Raw genomic sequence first — 20578 nt, 5'->3', positions numbered from 1 at the left:
TACAAGTCCACCATATATGGTAATAAGTGGCATCTTCACAATCGCATCTCCAACATTTAGCCTGTACATTAGGATACATACATGACAACTTTTGGGGTCTAAATGCCATCTATAAAACATCTTATAAAATTTTCTCTCATATTTTGCGCTTGTGTAAATTTAACATTCCTCACCCAAATTCTTTCCCAAGTTTCCAACATTATTGGTTGCTGAAAATTTTGTGCCCACTTAATCATACAATCCTTAACTAGTTCGGACTCTGAGTCTATTTCTACTAATACATTATACAACCTCTTAATATGCTGTTGGCCTTGATCTCTCATTTGTTTTAACAAATTATCCTCAGTTTGCTTAACACCTATTTTTTGATCTAATATCCATCTAGCTTGTAATTGTCCATATTGGAACCATGTATAATTTTTCCCTTCTTCCCCCATCTTTTCTCTAGATTTTAATTGTAATTCCCCCTTTTCCATACAAAGAAGTTCTTTCAAGATATCTACCCGCATCTTTTGATATATATTTATATTTTCTATCATGTGTCTCGGATTGCCCATATTGGAATCTTTCCATCTAATTATATTGATATTTCCTCCAAACCCTCAATAATGCATTTCTAATTATATTATTTTTAAATATTTTATCTACTTTCTTATCATATAATATATAGGCATGCCACCCATATAACAAACCATACCCTTCTATATTCAAAACTCTTTCCTCAGTTAAATTAATCCAATCAGTAATTAATGATAAAACAACTGCTTCATAATACAATTTCAAGTTAGGCATTTTAAGACCCCCCCTTTCCCTTGTATCCTGCATTATTTTTAATTTTATTCTTGGTTTTTTGCCCATCCATACAAAGTTATTAACCCCCTTTTGCCATTCCTGTAATTTGATATCATTCTTAAGCACCGGTATCATTTGAAATAAAAATAGAAACCTGGGCAAAACATTCATTTTTATAGCCGCTATTCTTCCCAACAAGGATAGTTGTAACTTCTTCCAACTCTCCATTTCTTTCCATACCTTCTGCCACAATACCTCATAATTATTTTTATATAATTTAACGTTTGAAGCTGTAATATATATTCCTAAATATTTAACCTTTTTAACGATTTCAAAACCTGTAGTTCTTTCTAACTCTTCTTTTTGTTGTATATTCATATTTTTAGTTATCATCTTTGTCTTTTGCTGATTCACCTTAAATCCAGATACTTTACCATACTGACCAATTATATCTTTTAAACCAGTAGCTGAGTATATTGGTTGAGATACAGTAACAACCAAGTCATCTGCAAAGCTCTTAATCTGTAATCTTGATGTTTAACTCTAATTCCCTTTATTTGATCGGAACCACGTATTTTATTCAAAAGAATTTCTAAAGTTAAAATAAAAGTAATGGAGACAGGGACATCCCTGTCTCGTCCCTTTCCCAATTTTAAAAGTTTCTGTTAACCCACCATTTACTATTATTTGTGCTGTTTGCTTCTGATATATTGCCTTAATTGCGTGGATAAAATAATCCCCAAATTGCATTTTTTCTATTACTTTAAACAGAAACTGCCAGTCCAATCTATCAAAAGCTTTTTCAGCATCCAAAAAAAAAAAGCCGCTGAGATTTGGTTGTTTCTTTCCAAATATTCAAGTAAATTTACAATTTGCCTCACATTATATCTCATCTGCCTACCCTTAATAAATCCTGACTGATCATTATGAATTATTTGATTCATCACTGGCATTAATCTATTAGCAAGTATCTTGGCAAATATCTTATAATCAGTATTTAAAAGTGATATAGGCCTATAATTCTCTGCTTTAATACCATCTCGATCTTCCTTCGGTATTAGCGAAATAAAGGCTGTCCTCCATGAAGGGGGAACATCTCCTCCCATTTGAATTTTATTAAATAACTCTTTAAGTGGTTCAACCATCTCATTTTGTAAATTTTTATAATAAACAGCTGTTAAGCCATCTGTACCTGGTGCTTTACCAATTTTAAGTTGCTTAATTGCTAACAAAATTTCCTCTGAAGTAATTAATTGATTCAGTTCTTCTCTTTGATTTTCTGTAAGCTCACAAATATTTTGTTGTTGTAAATATCTTTCTATCTCTATATCATCAATCATATCCCTAGTATACAACTTACTATAATACTCTAGAAATGCTTTTTTAATCAAATTCTTTTGATAAACTTCCTTACCCTATATTCTATTTTATCAATCATTCGTGATTTCTGTTTTTCCTTATTAAATAGGCAAGCCATCTTCCTGGCTTATTGGCATTATTAAACGATCATGTTTTACATATTGTAAATTAATTGCTACTTGATCTGCCATCAACATGTTAAACTGACCTCTTAATATATTTATTGATTCTTTTATTTTACTATTTCCTGGGCTATTTATCAATAACTGTTCTTTCTTTTAATTTCCTCTTCCAATTCCTTTTTCTTTTCTGCAATTTATTTTTGTATTTAATATTCATTTGTATAAGATTTCCTCTCATATAGGCCTTTAAGCGTCCCAAATCATCTCTATAGATGTTTCTTTTTTCATATTCATAATAAAAAATGCCTTCATTTGCTTTTTACATTCATTTACGTTTTGTTCATATTTAAACAAATTCTCATTCAACCTCCATGATCTCCTAGCCTCCTTTTCCCGATCAATTTCAATCCAAACCGGACTATGATCAGATAGAGTTCTTGAACAAATCTTAGTCTTCTTCACTCTAGAATACAAATCATTAGAAATCAAAATAAAATCAATCCTCGAAAATGATTGATGCCTGTCAGAAAAGAAGGTAAAATCCCTCTCTTCTGTATTATGTTCTCTCCAAATATCTCTTAATTCCAAGTCCTCCATCATTTCAAAAACCTTTGGTAATTTCTACTTGACATCTTCCTTAAACTTTTTTTATCTTTTTGAGTATCCAACACACCATTCCAATCACCCATTAATATATATGATTTATAATCCCAAAACACTATTCTTTTATATAAAAACTTGAAAATTTTTTCTTGTTGTTGATTCGGAGCATAAACTCCTATTAATAATACCTTCTTTCCCTCCAACAAAAGTTCAATAGCAATGTATCTTCCTTGCTTATCCACCTCAATTAATTTTGCTGATATATCCTTTTTTATATATATAACTAAACCGTTTTTTTTTTCCAAAGAGAATCCGAGGTTTGAAAGAAAATAAGGAAGAGAATTTAAGGGAAATTTTTTCTGAAGTATTTGCTGAGATATTAGCAGCTCGTCCAGCAGATGTGGCTTATCAAATTGATAAAATATATCGTGTGAATTCTTGGATAGCAAGGCAAAAAAAGTTGCCAAGGGATGTTGTTATTTATTTTACAAACAGAACAGTGAGAAATCAGATTTTGCAAGCTTCATATAAGGGGGAGAAGATTCAGATTGCTGGTCAAGATATTTTGATATTAAAGGAAATTCCACCAAAAATGTTAAGGGCTAGGAAGGAATTTGCCTTCCTGGTGAATGAACTTAAAAAACGTCAGATTGAATATAGATGGGATATTCCAACTGGTATAATAGTATACTATGCAGGGAAAGTACATCGTCTCAATACAGTTGGAAAAGCAAGAGAATTTTATGTTGAGGTATTAAAAGTTGGAAGTCTTCCCCCATTGGAAGCTAGAAGAAGGGAGGCTGAAGTGAAGGAAAGAGAAGTGAAGCAGGTACAAGAACAGATTGTGATGGAAGAAGATTTATTACAAGTATTGGAAATACCTACGACGGGTTTAGATTCAAAAGAACAAAGGCTGACAAGAGCTGCTGCTAAACGCAAGGAACAAGAGATGAAGGCACAACAACAACTGGCAACTATTACAACGGAAACAGTGGGAGGAGCAAGGCCTAAAGTAAAATGTGATCTGCGGCTGGTGTTCCAAAAGTTTCCTTTGGCCGATAATGGCAATTAAACTATTATCTTGGAATGTTAATGGCCTGAATTCACCGCAGAAGAGAAGGAAAGTATCTCATTATTTGAAACAATTTAAAAATGACATTACCTGTTTACAAGAAACACATATTAGATCTTTAGACCAGAAATATTTGATAAACTCAAAACTGGGGGTACATTTTGTTGCCTCCTCTTTGGAAAAAAAAATGGTGTGCTTTGGGATCCCCTGGTTGGTGGCTGTTGGAGGCTGGACAAAGAGTGCTTAAATCATGGAGTTGAGTTAAGGCAAGTCCAAACTTCAGGGAAGAAGGATAAAATTGGTGTTGTTAGACATAGTAATTAAGTAATGAAGAACAGCTTGCTACTATGTGGACGTGAGAAAAATACGGTAGCTCTACTTTGGCTCATTCTGTCCCATTTTATCACTAGGTAGCAGTGGGGGATATGAACGTTCAAGAAGTCCGTTATTCTCCTGACACAAAAAAACTACTTATCTGTCTCAGTGAGGTGTATGAAAGGTATCTACATTTCAACTGCACATTTCTTTAAATGATTGCTTGTACTGTTAAGTTTATGCAGTTTGATGCCATCCAGATGTTTGGACTATACCTGTCACTTCTCAGTTGGTTGGGAGTTCTACTTTCTGGGAATTCCTGGTCCATTCAGGGCAGAGGTGCCCAACCGTGGCAACTTAAAGACTTGGGAACTTCAATTCCCAGAATTCCCCAGCTGGCTGGCTGGGGAATTTTAGGAGTTGAAGTTCCCAAGTCTTCAAGTTCCCAAGTGTCAGCGTTCCAGAAACCCCCGCAACTCCGAGTAAAAACTCCGAAGGAAGCATCTTTCAAAGTTCTATTTACTAGGATAGGTAAACTGGCACATCTGGGAAAACCCGAATCTGAGCGGTCCAGGTTTTCCCTCAGTAAATCAAAACCCCCAAAACCATCCCCTGACTCCGCAGTCGATCACATGCTCCAATCGCCAACCGTCCCATCTCGAGATAGCACTCTGGCCACTCCTTCTCCAGATGCAGGATCAGCCTGACCTTGACCGAAGAATGCTATTATGTCTAAAGCTATTATGTCTAAAGACAACCCCTCTACTAAATCCCCCCTCCTACTTTCGCACATATGAGAAAGTGGCAGCATGGAAGCTTCCGGCCTAATATGGCTTCCAAAGCTGACAACAAGAAGTTGAATTTCACAAGTCTTCAAGTTCACAAGGAGTTGAAGGTCACAAGTCCAGAAGTTATTGGACACCCCTGATTTAATGCAGGGGTCTCCAACCTTGGCCACTTTAAGACTTGTGGACTTTAACTTCTAGAATTGAAGTCCACAAGTTTTAAAGTGGGAGTTGAAGTCCACAAGTCTTAAAGTGACCAAGGTTGGAGAGCCCTGATTAAATGGATACCACAATGGAGAATCCTGTTTTGGACAATCTTCTTATTACTGGCCTTCCCCCCCACCCTTCTACTAAGCTTAATATTTTGGTTTCAAATCTGTATTTTGCATGGAAACTGTGCCAACAGCCAGAGCTAAATCTACAATTACCATTGGTATTATACTAATTTAAAAAAATACAATATTATTCAGTTCATTGTTCTCATTGGTGTTTTTAGTTTTGCAGTTTCAAAGGTATAGACATCTGTTTTGAGTCCTTAACGGTGAATGTTTGTCACCAAGGTATGATCTGGAGAAATTAAAAGTGGATGCCCAGCGTCTTTTGCTGGCTGACAAGACCGGAAAAATAAAAGGCATAATAATCACAGTTAAAGGAGATCATCGTAAAAATCCTGACAGCTATGACTTTTACTCTCGTTATTTTGCACCATGGAATGGCATTTCTGAAGATCCTGTCACTGGTAAGTTTGTGTATAGGCTTTTCCTATTTCTATTAGATAAAGGTGAATAATTCTTGTTTAACAACAGCAAAATACGGTAGCAGCAGAAGCCCCAAAATAATATTTCAACCGTAAGAGGAACAAAACTTTGTGGAAACAACTTTTCATAAGCAACCGCTATCTCTAAAAGTCAGTGCAGCAATAAATTAGTTTATCTAACTGTAGAAAGAGTATTTAGAAGCTGCAACAAAGGTGATTAGGAGGCTGGAAAATAAAATATTACAATGAATGGGTTACAGGAACTGGCTATGTCTAGTCTAAAGAGAAGGACTAAGGGCAGTGGTGAAATTCAAATTTTTTTTACTGCCGGTTCTGTGGGCGTGGTTTGCTGGGCGTGATGTGGCTTGGTGGGCATGGCAGGGGAAGGATACTGCAAAATCTCCATTCCCATCCCGCTCCAGGGGAAGGATGTTGCAAAATCTCCATTCCCACCCCATTCTGGGGCCAGCCAGAGGTGGCATTTACCGGTTCTCCAGAACCTGTAACTATTTTGAACTATTCAAAATTTCTGCTACCGGTTCTCCAGAACCTGTCAGAACCTTCTGGATTTCACCCCTGTCTAAGGATGACATGATAACAATCTTCCAATATTTAAGGGGCTTTCAATATTTAAGGGGCTGTCAAAAAGAGGGCCTATTCTCCAAAGTACCGGAAGACAGAACCAGAAGTAATAGATGGAAGCTTATCAAGGAAAAATCCAGCTGGAACTAAGGAGAAATTTCCTGACAGTGAGAAAAATTAACCCAGTGGAAATGGAAGTTGTGGATGCTCCATCACTAGAGTTTTTTTTTAAAAGAAGAGACTGAACAGCTATTTGTCTGAAATGGCATAGGATCTCCTGCTTGATCGGGAGTTGGGCTAGAAGACTTCCCGGATTCTTTCCAACTCAGTTACACTGTTATTGTTAAGGTGCCTTAGGACTGTTGGAAGACACATTTTTGAGGTAACATGATCTATGTTTTTTTTTCCTTTACTACGTACGTGGTAAGATTGTGCAGCATTTTGGAAATAATGCAGAAAAGGCATTTTGGAGTGCACAGAAGTTTGAATGCAACCCTTGCCTGCAACTATTTAAAGCCATCGTGTGTTTGCCATGATGGGATCATGGGACCCTGTGCAGCAGTCAAATGATCCTGGAGAAAGACATGAAAGTTTGAATGAATTGCAGAGAGGGCTGCAGAGAGAGAGGCATGTCCCTGAGTGTTCCAAAGCACAAACTTGGAACTGAGTATCAGAAAATGGGCAATAGTACTGTTATGTAAGGTAAAAAAGGTAAAGGTTTCCCACGCACATATGTGCTAGTCATTCCCGACTCTAGGGGGCGGTGCTCATCTCAGTTTCAAAGCTGAACAGCCAGCACTGTGCAAAGACATCTCTGTGGTCATGTGGCCGGCATGACTCAACGCCAAAGGCGCACGGAACGCTGTTACCTTCCCACCAAAGGTGGTCCCTATTTTTCTACTTGCATTTTTTATGTGCTTTTGAACTGCTAGGTTGGCAGAAGCTGGGACAAGTAATGGGAGCTCACCCTGTTACGCGGCCCTGGGATTCGAACCACTGAACTGCCGACCTTTCGATCAACAAGCTCAGCGTCTTAGCCACTGAGCCACCTTCAACTGTTATGTATTGTAGCCTTTAACTGGCTGGTGCCTTCTGAAGGTGTTAGATTAAAACGTCCATCTGGTCAGGGATGACACAATTATAACCCAACACACATTCAGGAAAGTGTCCTTGAAGCAGATTTTTGATCCATTGAGAATGGGTGGGATTACAACAAAGAATGGGAGACTAACAATTTTCAGACACATAGGAAACAACTGAGAGAACATTTCCACTGTATGTATTTTGCTTGTTAATAACTTACACTCTTGCAGTAATTACTATTAAAGTTAAGATATTGTAAAGTGCTTTGAACACTGATCTGCTATGACAGGGGTCTGCAAACTTGGCTCTTTTAAGACTTGTCTTAAGTCCACATGTCTTAAAAGAGCCAAGTTTGCAGACTCCTGTGCTATGACATTATTATCACAACTATTACTTCTTATTTTTTTCCTCCAGGGTCTGCTCATGCTGTATTAAGCAGCTATTGGTCACAGCAATTGGGAAAAAACAAACTATGCGGTAGGAATTCCTATGATTTTACAGAGCTTCCCTTTTTAAGTCTCTGAGTTTAATCTGCCAAAATTTTATTTGCAATATCCTCCTGAACTCTTGAACTCAAACAAGGACCTTGGTTGTTTCATTGGGTAGCCCTGATACTGTAGACTTGGTAAAAATTCAGCCATCATTCCCTGCCAAATTTAATCAAGATGAAAAAAAAATCCCAGGCATAATGCTTTTCTTCTAGTTTGCCCACCCAATGAAATTACTGTAGCTTTAATTCTAAAATTAAGGATTACAGCAAATCATTGGGACTTAAATCAGTGGCTATCTACAGGTAGACCTCAACTTAACATTTAGTGTTTAGTGACTGTTAAAAGTTACAAAAAAGTGACTTACAACCATTTTTTTGCATGCATGACCACTGTCGCATCCCCATGGTCACGTGATCAAAAATTGGATGCTTGGCAACTGATTCAAATTTATGACGGTTGCAATGCCCTAAGGTCATGCAATCACTTTTGGGGCTCTTCTGTCAAGCAAATTCAAGAGGAAAAGCCAGATTCACATTACAATTGTGTTACTTACTTAACAACTGCGGCAGTGGTGGGTTTCAATTTTTTTTATTACCGGTTCTGTGGGCATGGCTTGATGAGCGTGGCATGGCTTGGTGGATGTGGCTTGGCTTGGTGGGCATGGCTTGGTGGGCATGGCAGGGGAAGGATATTGCAAAATCCCTATTTCCTCTCAATCAGCTGGGACTTGGGAGGCAGAGAATAGATGGGGGGGGAGTCAGTCAGAATTTTTACTACCGGTTCGCCAAACTACTCAAAATTTCCACTACTGGTTCTCCAGAACTGGTCAGAACCTGCTGAAACCCATCTCTGCACTGCGGTGATGCACTTCACAACTGTGGCAAGAAAGGTCATAAAATGGGTCAAATCTTATTTAACAACTATCTTGCTTAGCAACAGAAATCTTGGGCTCAGTTGGGGTCACACACTGAGGACTTCTAGTATTTTTTGGGGGGAGAAATGTAGTTAAAATTGTTTATATATTTCATCTTTTCCAGTCTGGCTTGTGTTTGTATTGTAGGACATTGTGTTCAATTCTCTTATCTACCTGCTCTTCATCAGTGATCAGCAAGTCTGCATTGTTAATTTGGATAGAGAGAGAAAAGTGTATTTCCTGTCTACCTAAACTAATTCTGTCATCGTTTAGCATTTCAGTGCTCCAGTCGTGGGGGAGAATTGAAGATTCTGGTCCGGCAAGATGGAAGATTAGACATTGGTGGACAAGCATGCTTTGTGTTAGAGGGTTTTTTGACTCTTTGAAAAATAATTAAAAGCGCTCAATCATTACATGCTTCTGTTTGTTTGGACCCACTGCTGATATGGATTTATGTTTTACATAGAATATTATTGTCGCGTATTCAAATCAGTCTTGATTCTGGCAACTACATGGATAAGTTTTCTTGGCCACATTTTCAGAAGTAGGTTGGCATTGGCTTCTTAGGGCCGAAAGAAAGTGGCTCATCCAAAGTTACCCCTTTGGCTTTTGTGCCCAAAGGAGGACTGGAACTCAGGTCTTCTCAATTGCAATTCAAATCCCTTAAACAAGGTGGCACAGTGGTGAGAGTGCAGTACTGCAGGCTACTTCAGCTGACTGCTAGCTGCAGTTCAGCAGATCGAATCTCACGGGCTCACAGTTGACTCAGCCTTCCATCCTTTCGAGGTGGGTAAAATGAGGACCCAGATTGTTGGGGGCGACATGCTGACTCTGTAAACCACTTAGAGCGGAATTAAAAGCACTATGAAGCGCTATATAAGTCTAAGTGCTATTGCTATTTAGGCTTATATCAGTGGTGGGTTTCAAATTTGTTTACTACCGGTTCTGTGGGCGTGGCTTGGTGGGCGTGGCATGGCATGGCTTGGTGGGCGTGGCAGGGGAAGGATACTGTAAAATCTCCATTCCCACCCCAATTCAGGGGAAGATTACTGCAAAATCCCATTTCTTCCTGATCAGCTGGGACTTGGGAGGCAGAGAATAGATGGGGGTAGGGCCAGTGGTGGGATTCAGCCAGTTCGCACCACTTCGGGAGAACCGGTTGTTAACTTACTGAGCAGTTTGCAAACTGGTTGTTGGAATAAATTATTAGAGCAGAGAACCGATTGTTAAATTACTTGAATCCCACCACTGGATGGGGCCAGTCAGAATTTTTACTACCGGTTCTCCGAACTACTCAAAATTTCCACTACCGGTTCTCCAGAACTGGTCAGAACCTGCTGAAACCCACCTCTGGCTTATATATAGTATATTGCCCCATAGTGATTTACTCTCTGGGCAGTTTAAAATGTAGAAGCATTATTTGCATATTGCCCCCAGACAATCTTGGTCCTCATTTTACCGATCTCAGAAGGATGGAAGACTGAATCAACCTTGAGCAGCTCAGAATTGAACTCCTGGAATGAGCAGAGTTCACCAACAATACTGTACTTTAACCACTGAATCATCAGGGCTGCTAAAGCAAACCATCTCTCATGTAAAATAATACTATTGTTTAAACTAAAAAAACAACAACCCAAAACAATGCAAAATTTTGAAGCTACTTATACAAAACGTATCAATATGTAATTTGCATAAATATTTGGCTGTCTTCTAGTGTGTAATAATAAATGAAAAAACTGATTTACTTATATAGTTCCTGTTTGCCTTTTTTGGGGTGGTGGTGGTGGTAGGGTTTGCCTGGGACATCTAAAAACACTTGAGACACTAAAATTGGAGAGCTAGCCGTTCTGAACCTGACCAAACACTAGTTAGGTCTTATATTCAGACCTATCTGGTGGCAATAAGAGTGGCAAAACGTGAGTATTTTTCCACTCTTATTGCATCGGCAGATAATCGCCCAGCCTCCCTGTTTAGGGTGACCCGCTCCCTACTTCATCAGGGGGCGCGGGAGGACCCCTTGCAGGGTCGTGCTGAGGACTTTGGACAATATCTGCACGATAAAATCGCTCAGATTCGGGACGGGCTGGACTCTGATGGGGTGGGTCCAGGTGGGATGACGGGGGATACTCTTGGTGATGTTATCTGGGATGAGTTAGATCCCGTGACTCTCGAGGACATGGACAGGATACTGGGGAGGCTGAATGCGACCACATATTTATTGGACCTGTGTCCCTCCTGGTTGGTACTGGCCACACAGGAGGTTACGCGAGGCTGGTTTCAGGGAATTGTAACTGCTTCTTTGAGGGAGAGTGTCTTCCCGTCCACCTTGAAGGAGGCGGTGGTGAGGCCCCTCCTCAAGAAGCCTTCCCTGGATCCAACTGTTTTATCAAACTACCATCTGGTCTCCAACCTTCGCTTTTTGGCGAAGGTTGCTGAGAGTGTGGTGGCACGTCAGCTCCCTCAGTACCTGGATGAAATTGTCTATTTAGACCTGTTCCAGTCCGGCTTCCGACCTGGGTACAGCACGGAGACAGCTTTGGTCGCGTTGGTGGATGATCTCTGGAGGGCTCGGGATAGGGGTTTTTCCTCTGTCCTGGTCCTATTAGACCTGTTTGCCTTTTTGGGTAAATTTGCCTGGGACATCTAAAAACACTTGAGACACTAAAATTGGAGAGCTAGCCGTTCTGAACCTGACCGACCACTAGTTAGGTCTTATATTCAGATCTATCTGGTGGCGATAAGAGTGGCAAAACGTGAGTATTTTTCCACTCTTATTGCGTCGGCAGATAATCGCCCAGCCTCCCTGTTTAGGGTGACCCGCTCCCTACTTCATCAGGGGGCGCGGGAGGACCCCTTGCAGGGTCGTGCTGAGGACTTTGGACAATATCTGCACGATAAAATCGCTCAGATTCGGGACGGGCTGGACTCTGATGGGTCCAGGTGGGATGACGGGGGATACTCTTGGTGATGTTATCTGGGATGAGTTTGATCCCGTGACTCTCGAGGACATGGACAGGATACTGGGGAGGCTGAATGCGACCACATATTTATTGGACCCGTGTCCCTCCTGGTTGGTACTGGCCACACAGGAGGTTACACGAGGCTGGTTTCAGGGAATTGTAAATGCTTCTTTGAGGGAGAGTGTCTTCCCATCCACCTTGAAGCAGGCGGTGGTGAGGCCCCTCCTCAAGAAGCCTTCCCTGGATCCAGCTGTTTTATCAAACTACCGTCCGGTCTCCAACCTTCGCTTTTTGGTGAAGGTTGTTGAGAGTGTGGTGGCACGTCAGCTCCCTCAGTACCTGGATTAAATTGTCTATTTAGACCTGTTCCAGTCCGGCTTCCGACCTGGGTACAGCATGGAGACAGCTTTGGTCGCGTTGGTGGATGATCTCTGGAGGGCTCGGGATAGGGGTTTTTCCTCTGTCCTGATCCTATTAGACCTGTTTGCCTTTTTTGGGGTGGGGTGGGGTGGGGGGGCGGGGGGGGTTTGCCTGGGACATCTAAAAACACTTGAGACACTAAAATTGGAGAGCTAGCCGTTCTGAACCTGACCGACCACTAGTTAGGTCTTATATTCAGATCTATCTGGTGGCGATAAGAGTGGCAAAACGTGAGTATTTTTCCACTCTTATTGCATCAGCAGATAACCGCCCAGCTGCTCTGTTTAGGGTGACCCACTCCCTACTTCATCAGGGGGTGCGGGAGGACCACTTGCAGGGTCGTGCTGAGGACTTTGGACAATATCTGCACGATAAAATTGCTCAGATTTGGGATGGGTTGGACTCTGATGGGGTGGGTCCAGGTGGGATGACGGGGGATACTCTTGGTGATGTTATCTGGGATGAGTTAGATCCCGTGACTCTCGAGGACATGGACAGGATACTGGGGAGGCTGAATGCGACCACATATTTATTGGACCTGTGTCCCTCCTGGTTGGTACTGGCCACACAGGAGGTTACGCGAGGCTGGTTTCAGGAATTGTAAATGCTTCTTTGAGGAGGTGTCTTCCATCCACCTTGAAGGAGGCGGTGGTGAGGCCCCTCCTCAAGAAGCCTTCCCTGGATCCAGCTGTTTTATCAAACTACCGTCCGGTCTCCAACCTTCGCTTTTTGGTGAAGGTTGTTGAGAGTGTGGTGGCACGTCAGCTCCCTCAGTACCTGGATTAAATTGTCTATTTAGACCTGTTCCAGTCCGGCTTCCGACCTGGGTACAGCATGGAGACAGCTTTGGTCGCGTTGGTGGATGATCTCTGGAGGGCTCGGGATAGGGGTTTTTCCTCTGTCCTGATCCTATTAGACCTCTCAGCGGCTTTTGATACCATCGACCATGGTATCCTGCTGCGACGATTGGAGAGATTGGGAGTGGGGGGCACCGTTTTTCGGCGGTTCACCTCCTATCTCACTGATCGGTCGCAGACGGTGTTGACAGGGGGTCAGAGGTTGACCGCGAGGCGCCTCACATGTGGGCTGCCACAGGGGTTGGTTCTCTCGCCTTTCCTGTTCAACATCTATATGAAGCCGCTGGGTGAGATCATCCGTGGTTTTGGGGTGTACATCTCCACCCCTGACCACCCCAATGAAGCCGTGGAAGTGATGTCCCGGTGTCTAGAGGCCGTGCGGGTCTGGATGGGGACGAACAGGCTCCGACTCAATCCCTCCAAGACGGAGTGGCTGTGGATGCCGGCATCCCGGTACAGCCAGCTAGTTCCATCGCTGGCTGTTGGAGCCGAGTCACTGGCCCCTATGGAGAGGGTTCGCAACTTGGGTGTTCTCCTGGATGCTCGGCTGTCGTTAGAAGATCACATGACGGCCGTCGCCAGGGGAGCCTTTTATCAGGTACGCTTGATCCGCTAGTTGCGCCCCTTCATAGAACGGGACTCCTTGTGCACGGTCACTCATGCTCTCGTCACTTCCTGCCTGGGCTACTGAAATGCTCTCTACATGGGGCTCCCCTTGAAGAGCACCCGGAGGCTTCAACTGGTCCAGAATGCGGCTGCGCGGGTGATAGAGGGAGCCACTCGTGGCTCCCATATAACACCTCTGCACTGGTCTTCCAGATGCAATTCAAGGTGCTGGTGACCACCTTCAAAGTGCTCCATGGCTTAGGACCGGGTTACTTACGGGACCGCCTGCTGCCACCGATAGCCTCCCATTGACCTGTGCGCTCCCACAGGGAGGGTCTCCTTAGGGTGCCGTCAGCCAAACAATGTCGGCTGGCGACCCCCAGGGGGAGAGCTTTCTCTGTGGGGGCTCTTACCCTCTGGAACGACCTTCCTCCGGGGTTACGATCACTCCCTGACCTCTGGGCCTTCCGACGCGAACTCAAGACCCTCTTGTTTCATCGTGCAGGGTTGGCCTAATTTTGTTATGGTTTTTTAATTGGGATTTTATTATCGTTTTAACAGTTTTAATGGGAGCCAAAATTTAATTAGATTTTTATAGTATTTTTAATTGTATTATGAATATTGTTTTATATTTGGCTGTAAACCGCCCTGAGTCCTTCGGGAGAAGGGCGGTATAGAAATTTAATAAAATAAAATAAATAAATAAAATAAACAACAACAACAAAAATGAAAAAAACACACCTAGGGTAACTAAATCCAAAAGTTCACTCAGTTCTAGCTAACCATCAGATTTTAAGTCTATGGAAAGCAAGCTTAAGTATGATGGGCCTCTAGTGAACACTTCCAACATTTTCTGAAAGTTCAAATCTGCAATAGGTAGAGGCTGCCTCTAGCTCAGGGGTCTCCAACCTTGGCAACTTTAAGACTTGTGGTCTTCAACTCCCAGAGTTCCTCAGCCAGTAAAGGTAACTTTGTAGGTTGTCTTGACTCCCAGACTTGGTTGAATCTTGCTAGGTGATGTAATCTTCCCAGGTGCCATGTGGTGAGATGGGTAGAGGGCTAATCCTATTATGTCCTGAGGGTGAAGGTCTTTTGTGTTGTAGAAAAGCTGGCCCAGCCTTTTTGGGGCTATTAAAAAAGGTGAGGGCTGCTTTCCAAGAGCATGTTTCTCCTTTTCTCATCCAGGGAGGTATAATATGCAGGAGGCTCGAGAGGACCCCTTGCAGGGGCGTGCTGGGGATTTTGTACAGTATCTGTCCGATAAAATCGCTCGGATCCGGGACGGACTGGACGCTGATTGGATAGATTCGGGCGGGACGGCGGGGATGGGTCTTGTGGATATTACCTGGGCTGAGTTTGATCCTGTGACTCCCGATGACATGGACAGGTTGTTAGGTAGGCTGAATCCCACCACATGTTTATTGGACCCGTGTCCCTTCTGGTTGGTACTGGCCACACGGGAGGTTACACGAGGCTGGATCCTGGGAGTTACCAATGTTTCCTTGTCGGGGGGTATCTTTCCCACTGCCTTGAAAGAGGCGGTGGTGAGGCCCCTCCTCAAGAAGCCTTCCCTGGCCCCAGCTGTATTGGTGAACTATTGTCCAGTCTCCAACCTTTGCTTTTTGGCAAAGGTTGTTGAGAGTGTGGTGGCATATCAGCTTCCCCAATACCTGGATGAAACTGTCTATCTAGACCCGTTCCAGTCCGGCTTCAGACCTGGATACAGCACTGAGATGACTTTGGTCGTGTTGGTAGATGACCTCTAGAGAGCTCGGGACAGGGGATGTTCCTCTGTCCTGGTTCTGTTAGATCTCTCGGTGGCTTTTGATACCATCGACCATGGTATCTTGCTGCGGCGGTGGAGGGATTGGGGGTGGGGGGCACCGTTTATCGGTGGTTCTCCTCCTATCTCTCTGACCGCTCGCAGACAGTGTTGGCAGGGGGGCAGAGATCGACCTCAAGGGATCTCACTTGTGGGGTGCCTCAGGGGTCAGTTCTCTCGCCTCTCCTGTTCAACATCTATATGAAGCCACTGGGTGAGGTTATCCGTGGTTTCGGAGTGGAATATCATCTGTACGCTGATGATACTCAGCTGTACATTTCCACCCCGAACCACCCCAACGAAGCCGTCGAGGTGATGGTCCGGTGTCTTGAAGCTGTGCGGGTCTGGATGGGGAGGAACAGGCTCCAGCTCAACCCCTCCAAGACAGAGTGGCTGTGGGTTCCGGCGTCCCGGTACAGTCAGCTTACGCCTTCGCTGACTGTTGGGGGTGAAGTATTGGCCCCCAGGGGGAGGGTGCGCAACTTGGGCGTTCTCCTGGACGATCGGCTGTCCTTAGAAGAACATTTGACGGCCGTCGCCAGGGGAGCATTTTATCAGGTTCGTCTGATTCGCCAGTTGTGCCCCTTCCTTGACCAGGACTCCTTACGTACGGTCACTCACGCTCTTGTTACTTCCCGCCTGGACTATTGCAATGCTCTCTACATGGGGCTCCCCTTGAAGAGTACCAGGCGGCTCCAGCTAGTCCAGAATGCGGCCGCGCGGGTGATAGAGGGAGCACCGCGCTGCTCCCATATAACACCCATCCTGCGCGGCCTGCACTGGCTGCCGGTAGCCTTCCGGGTGCACTTCAAGGTGTTAGTGACCACCTTTAAAGCGCTCCATGGCTTAGGACCGGGATATTTACGAGACCGCCTTCTGCCACCTATAGCCTCCCAACGTCCTGTGCGCTCCCACAGAGTGGGCCTTCTCAGGGTGCCGTCGACCAAACAATGTCGGTTGGCGGCCCCCAGGGGGAGAGCCTTCTCTGTGGCAGCACTGGCCCTTTGGAACGAGTTGACTCCGGGTTTACACCAACTTCCCGACCTCCGGACCTTCAAGCGGGAATTGAAGACGTTACTATTTCATCGGGCGGGACTAGCCTAAGTATATTTTAATGTGTATTTTAACTGTATTTTAAGGGGTTTTAAGTCGGTCTTTGACCGTTTTGGTTGGTGGCCTTGTTAATATTTGTTTTTAAATTCTTTTAAATTTGCTATTTATTTGTTGTATTTTAAGATGGCTGTACAACGCCCTGAGTCTTTCAGGAGAAGGGCGGTATAAAAGTTTAATTATAAATAAATAAATAAATAAATATTCTGCCTTTTTAATATTTCCTAGAATATTTCATTCTTCTAGGAGAGGGGTGGGTGCTAACTTTCTATAGCCTTCTTTCTTTTACGCATCTTTTCTTTCTTCTTGTTAGTAGGCTACTATATTAAATTATTATCTTTCAGTGAGTATTTTTCCAGATTCTAAAATATCCCTTATCTTTATCATTAAAAAAACAACAATAATTTGTTGTGTTGTTCAGTTTGTTCTAATTTTGTCCAGGTCTTCTCTATCATTTTTGTCCAAGATTATTAAATGTAACCTGGGCACTGTATGGGTTAGAATGTCCATGACCTGCTGATGGCTGAAGCAAATTGCTATTGGTGCAACTTTTTTGTGTTTGGTAGGATTTGAGAATACTGTATTTCAACCTGATATTTCTTAATTGGTTAAATTGCACTTTTTTGGTTATGCAGAAGTTTTTGTTCTTCTCATAGAATAGAATAGAATAGAATAGAATAGAATAGAATAGAATAGAATAGAATAGAATAGAATTTTTTATTGGCCAAGTGTGATAAAAGAAAAGATACCTTCATCAAGGTACAACACTTACAACACTTAATGATAGTCATAGGCTACAATTAAGCAATCAGGAAACAATCAATATCAGTGTAAATTATAAGTATACAAACAACAACGTTACAGTCATAAGTGGAAGGAGATGGGTGATGGGAACGATGAGAAGATTAATAATAGTGCAGACTTAGTAACTAGTTTGACAGTGTTGAGGGAATTATTTGTTTAGCAGAGTGATGGTATTTGGGAAAAAACTGTTCTTGTGCCTAGTTGTTCTGGTGTGCAGTTTGTTAGTATTCCTTGGGGTTTGTTTTGTTTTTCCACTTCGTTCATTCTATCTTTGAATTCTTTGCTTGCTTGCTTGCTTTCAGTTCAATTATCATATCTGTGTCAATGACATCTGTGTGTGTTTCTCTGCTCTGCTTCTGGGGGGGGGGAAACTACATGTTCTCTTTTTCCCAATGTGTCATGCCCCTGTCAGAGTCTGAATCCGAAGGGGAAGAGGAACAGCTGACAGAGAGTGAGAGAGTGGCTCCGTTGGCTGTGGAAGAAACTGGGGAAGGGCAAAGTCAGGCTGGGCAGAGCAGGGGAGAGGTAGAACAAGGGAGAGGAGGTTCAGATGAAGACCAAGGGCCACCCCCTCCTCATCCTAGGCAGCGCAGAGAAGAACGGAGAAGAGAGCAGCGTGGGTTGCGTGGCTTACAAGGGAGGAAAGGGACCCGATCCTCTTTACAAGGCACAGCTGCTGATGGAGTTTAAAAGGAGAGGCAAATGGGAGGGGCGGTAGTCGGGAACAAACGCTGAGTTTATCTGGTGTTTCTTTGAATCCTGGCAGCCTCCCAACGGGTTTGATTTACTGCTGTGCTACTTTACTTGCGGAATTTCTTATTTTGCTTGCCCTGCTGGATTAATTACCTTTGGATTTTTTGTTAGAAGTTTTCTGCTTACGTTTGGGACTGAAGTGTTGCCAGCCAAAGATTATTACAGGTTGGTGGAAGAGCTCTCTCCAGGCCAGAGAGTTGAAAGGGACATTGGGGGCAAAGTTGGTGATAATAAATGGACTCATATCGGTTCTCTGACTGTGTTGCTTTTGTGTCACGCCCCGGGCCATCACATTATGTGAGGATGACCACTGTTTTTAGGAGGACAAGATTACATGAAACATCTGTTTGTCTTAGCCCACCCACTTGAGGAAGACTTTAGGGCTTCTGCTCTGGAAGTGGTGTTTCTCCTTTTATCCCATCTCCAGATATGCTGTGCAGGCATGTTGATGCATGTGGGAAGCTGTCTTGAATGCAAGAAAGATGAGCAATGCTAACACGTTGCTGCCATCTTGTGGTAGATATGTTGAACTGTTGGCTGATCGACCAATAGTACAAAAGACCTTGTTAAGACTTCAATTCAAAGAGAGAAAGGTACAGAGATCAGCTGGACCGCCTTGGTGGGCGTGGTGTGGCTTGGTGGGTGTGGCTTGGTAGGCGTGGCAGGGGAAGGATACTGCAAAATCTCAATTCCACCCCACTCCAGGGGAAGGATACTGCAAAATCCCCATTCCCTCCCCACTCCTGGGGGAAGGATATTGCAAAATCTCCATTCCCACCCCACTCTGGGGCCAGCCAGAGGTGGTATTTGCCGGTTCTCTGAACTACTCAAAACTTCCGCTACCGGTTCTCCAGAACCTGTCAGAACCTGCTGAATAGCACCCCTGCAGCAGATCTGCTTTGGAGGAATTGGAGAGGGAAAACCAAATCCCTGAGAGTTTGTGGCTAGTAAAATTAATCACTGTTGGAGGCAGTTTGTTTATGCATATAATTTACCCATGTGAAAAGTGTGTCGGATTCCTGGAGCTGCATTAAAAGAAGGCAATTATTGTGTTCATTTGTCCAGACCTGACAAATAGGTGTGGTAGCGTTTGGTTTCCTACGGGAATAAATAATCCCCCAGGCCTAATAATTATTTTCCCATCACAATTTTCATCATGAAATCAACTTTGTTATTTCAAATTCTGTCCCAGGCAGCCGAGGTCTGGGGTGGGTGGATGGGGGCTGGGGATGCCTGACGCAGGTGGGAATCTGAGCTCTTAAGTGTGTTTGTAATCAACAGATTAGCTAATCAGCCATGATTTATTAATGATGCATTCGTTATTCCTGATTTTGCATTTCTGCTGGCTAAACGGAACCTTTAAGAGGTTCTTTTATTAATCATTGTGGTGCTAATTGCAGACACTTACAGAAGGTCTGCTGATTAAACATGCAACCTACGCAGAATGAGTTCTTAGCTGCTGAGAATGGCAAGAATAGAAAGTCTTTTCGGAGCTGTGAAACTTTATTCTTCAGAAAATATTAAAATATTCACCCAACGAGTCAAGTGCGTTATTTGCCAAGAGTTCTTACAATGCCTCGAACTCTTCCCCAGCATTCCCTCCACCCACTGCCAGCTTTCAGCAATGAAAAAACGTAACTGCAACCAAGGTGTATATTTTGTCCAGTTTGATGATGCAGAAGTTAGAAGGCTTGGATCAGAAGTGGTATTTAGCCAGTTCTGGCAAGTTCTGGAGAACCGGTAACAGAAATTTTGAGAAGTTCAGAGAACCGGTAGCGGAAATTTTGAGCAGTTTGGAGAACTGGCAAATACCACTTCTGGCTGGCCCCAGAGTGGGGTAGGATTTTGCAGTATCCTTCCCCTGGAGTGGGGCAGGAATGGAGATTGACCTCTACATGAAGTAAGGGAGTACGGAGAGAAAAATGCTAAGGCGTAGTGGTTAAGACACCAGGCTAGAAACTGAGAGATAATGAGTTCTAATCCTGACTTAGGCACAAAGCCAGCTGGATGACCTTGGGCCAGTCACTATCTCTCAGCCCTAGGAAGGACAAGGAGAGATCCAACCTGGAAATAAGGAGAAATTTTCTGACAGTGAGAACAATCAACCCATGGAACAGAAGTTGCCTTCGGAAGTTGTGGAAGCTTCATCACTGGAGGCTTTCAAGAAGAAATTGGACTGCCATCTGTCAGAAATGGTGTAGGGTCTCCTGCTTGGGCTGGGGGAGGTTGGACTAGATGACCTGCAAGATCCCTTCCAACTCTGTTATTCTGTATCTGTATCTAAGGAGGCAATGGCAAATCACTTCTGAAAAAACTTGCCAGGAAAAAAACCTGCAGGAACCTGTCCAGGCAGTCTTTGAGACTCTGACATG

The 20578-nt window shown here is 43.2% G+C and overlaps 1 protein-coding gene across 3 annotated transcripts in view; it reads left to right on the top strand.

Moving 5' to 3' along the window:
* RUFY2 (RUN and FYVE domain containing 2) overlaps window positions 1-10582 on the top strand; it is an 86184-nt gene extending 75602 nt beyond the window's left edge. The window contains exons 6-9 of one of the 3 annotated variants that reach the window (XM_058189431.1): window positions 4359-4447; window positions 5609-5787; window positions 7885-7947; window positions 9148-10582. In XM_058189431.1, the coding sequence (XP_058045414.1) occupies window positions 4359-4447; window positions 5609-5787; window positions 7885-7947; window positions 9148-9260 (444 nt within the window). In that variant the 3' untranslated portion in view covers window positions 9261-10582. Of the gene's footprint in view, window positions 1-4358; window positions 4448-5608; window positions 5788-7884; window positions 7948-9147 lie in introns of those variants that run through there. The other 2 variants (XM_058189427.1, XM_058189428.1) reach the window with 2 other exon arrangements.
* The last annotated feature ends 9996 nt before the right edge of the window (window positions 10583-20578 follow it).

The sequence above is a fragment of the Ahaetulla prasina genome, chromosome 6 (assembly GCF_028640845.1).
Source record: "Ahaetulla prasina isolate Xishuangbanna chromosome 6, ASM2864084v1, whole genome shotgun sequence".
Classification (NCBI taxonomy): Eukaryota; Metazoa; Chordata; class Lepidosauria; order Squamata; family Colubridae; genus Ahaetulla; species Ahaetulla prasina.
This window is presented reverse-complemented; position numbering and strand designations above follow the sequence as displayed.